Source organism: Amphimedon queenslandica, unplaced genomic scaffold, assembly GCF_000090795.2.
Source record: "Amphimedon queenslandica unplaced genomic scaffold, v1.1 AMPQUscaffold_13504, whole genome shotgun sequence".
Taxonomy (NCBI): domain Eukaryota; kingdom Metazoa; phylum Porifera; class Demospongiae; order Haplosclerida; family Niphatidae; genus Amphimedon; species Amphimedon queenslandica.
In genome coordinates, this window is record NW_003546260.1 from 18,921 (window position 1) to 21,237 (window position 2,317).

General features: G+C 37.7%; 1 protein-coding gene across 1 annotated transcript in view; it reads right to left on the reverse strand.

Annotated features, from left to right (window-relative positions):
* Positions 1-1,258, reverse strand: part of LOC109593795 (putative transporter arsB) — a 5,452-nt gene extending 4,194 nt beyond the window's left edge. The window contains exon 1 of the mRNA XM_020008890.1: positions 46-1,258. Within this exon, the coding sequence (XP_019864449.1) occupies positions 46-1,258 (1,213 nt within the window). The remainder of the gene's footprint in view (positions 1-45) is intronic.
* Positions 1,259-2,317: the final 1,059 nt, after the last annotated feature.

A 2,317-nucleotide genomic window follows, 5' to 3' on the forward strand; every position in this document is an offset into this window, starting at 1 on the left:
TGACTGTCCAATCAATTTTGACCATTACATCATATGCGTACTTACGATTGAGAATTGTGTCCATCAGCATTGTAAAAATGCTGGCAGCCAAAGGAATGCAACCAAGATTGAAGTCGGCAATTTGATTAGGTATAGCAAGTAACACAACCATTAGAAGTGTAACGAACACGAGCCAAACCAGAAATATTTTGCGACGAATGATTTGGAACCTTGTTTTTTCAGCTGGTGCTTTGTCCTCATCATCATTGTTTACTGAATCATTAACTTGAACATCCTCTGGTAATGTTTCACCAGAAGATTGCTGCAGTTGTACAAGCATACTATTACTGTGATTAATAGCATTTGTTTTGAAACGTGTAGCTCCATTCCCACTTTGATCATAGCTCATTGCTGTTGCTTCATGTTCCCCTGAGATAGAGAGAGTTAATGATTCATTCCTAACTTGAGGGTCTTCATAACTTTGTACTGTAGCTTCTCTTTCACTGGCAATAGAAGTATTTCGTGAGCGTGCTGCAATCCTAGAACTTTGAGCCTCAGAATTTAGATGATTCTCTTCTTCTTTTCTCATTTTCATACGAATTAGCATAAACAAGTATATTAGCACGACATTGATTATCAAACCGAGTATAGCTGCTGGCAGCTCTGCTATAAAAAATTCAAGCAAAGATACCCTAGCTGTTGAAGCTATGAAAGCATTCTGTGGATTGCCAAATATTGTAGCAGCGCTCCCAATGTTGGCTGATGTTGCTATACCAAGACACAATGGTAGCAGCTCCCAACGGTCACGTTTTTGCTTGATGAATTCCCTGAGAATGAGAGGTGTAACAACAAGACAGGCAGCGTCATTTGTAATGAATGCAGAGAGGATGGCAGACATCAAGCAAACTTTCCAGAGTATTGATCGAAATGGCTTGTTCTTACCAAATATTTTGAGCATAACTACTCTCAGAATACCTTCACGATCATAGTAATGAGACAGCATCATCATCCCAACCAGGAGAAACACTGTCTGCAAATTATCTTGATGCCCTTGAATTGCATACACATCACTTTGAGAAACAATTTGAAACAATACCATAAAGGCAGCTCCAACTAATGCAGCAGCAGGCCTTCCAAGAGGAAACCATTTCATATCAAGAACAACAAATGGCCACACTATGACAAAGAGTATAGATCCAGTGATTTGCACATAGAGATTGGTATCATAGGAGCAAGTAGCATTACTAGATGAAGACTCATTGTTGCTGAAGTATTCCATCCTAGCTGATAAGGAGATAGACACGGAGAAAATATTTCGGGACTTTCTAGAAGATTATCTATGGTTCAATTATTGGGCTCGCCAAGTCTCGCCGCCAACCCAATCCGCCAAATAATGGTCGCGCGAGATCTGACCATAGATATACAAACATTGTGTTTGTATATCTATGATCTGACTAAGCGCTTAAGCTCGCCCCACTCATAATTATAATTACTAAAACAATGTAAAAAAATTTAAAGGGGCTTAGCTCACGAGTGACTCTATTGCTATGTTGTATGACCTTCCTTCCTGCTAGAGAAGATTTTGGATGACAGCTTAGTTGCTGCATAGATATTATACGTAAGCCTACATGGATTGGAAACATCACAGGAAGCCAATATTAAAAACTCCTGAAACGTCACTTCCTGTTAGTCAAAGGCTCTTTTCGGGACATGGCGGCTAGGAGTTGGTAGTTATCGTCAGTTAGTGTTTTATCTCGGACAGATTTGGATCCAATTGTTGCTTCACTGTGTTTCCTAGGTAACTGGTATTGTATTAAAAAACTAAGTACATATGAATTGCGTGCTATCATCTCCAACAATACTCACAAAGATATAAATTTATGTCTTTTAACACCTTGTGGGCACATTTTCTTTAAAACTAGCCATAGAATTACTTTGAATTTTTGAAAAGATGTGATCTGTACGAGTCTGCATGTACTAAACTTGGCATTTTGATTAAATAAGGAAGGGTTTTAAAGTTATTAGCTTTTTAATGTTTGTTATGTGTACCCCACGGTGGGCACATTTTAGGCCAATCAAGTGTATATGATGGATATTTCGTGATTCAGACATAATGTTTAAGAATGTATTTGTGTACTAGTAATGTCATTTTGTTCAATAGATGTCTTCAAATAGGAGAAATTATGAAGTGAATTGGAAGGATATAGGAGGTTAAAACTAATTATGAAGGTGGTGTTTTACTGCCAATTGAAGTAAGTCTTAAGTTGATCGTCTACTAAAAAGCATTTTGTATTGATTTATGTCATACTAGGATCAACTTCATCTGGTATATGGTTTA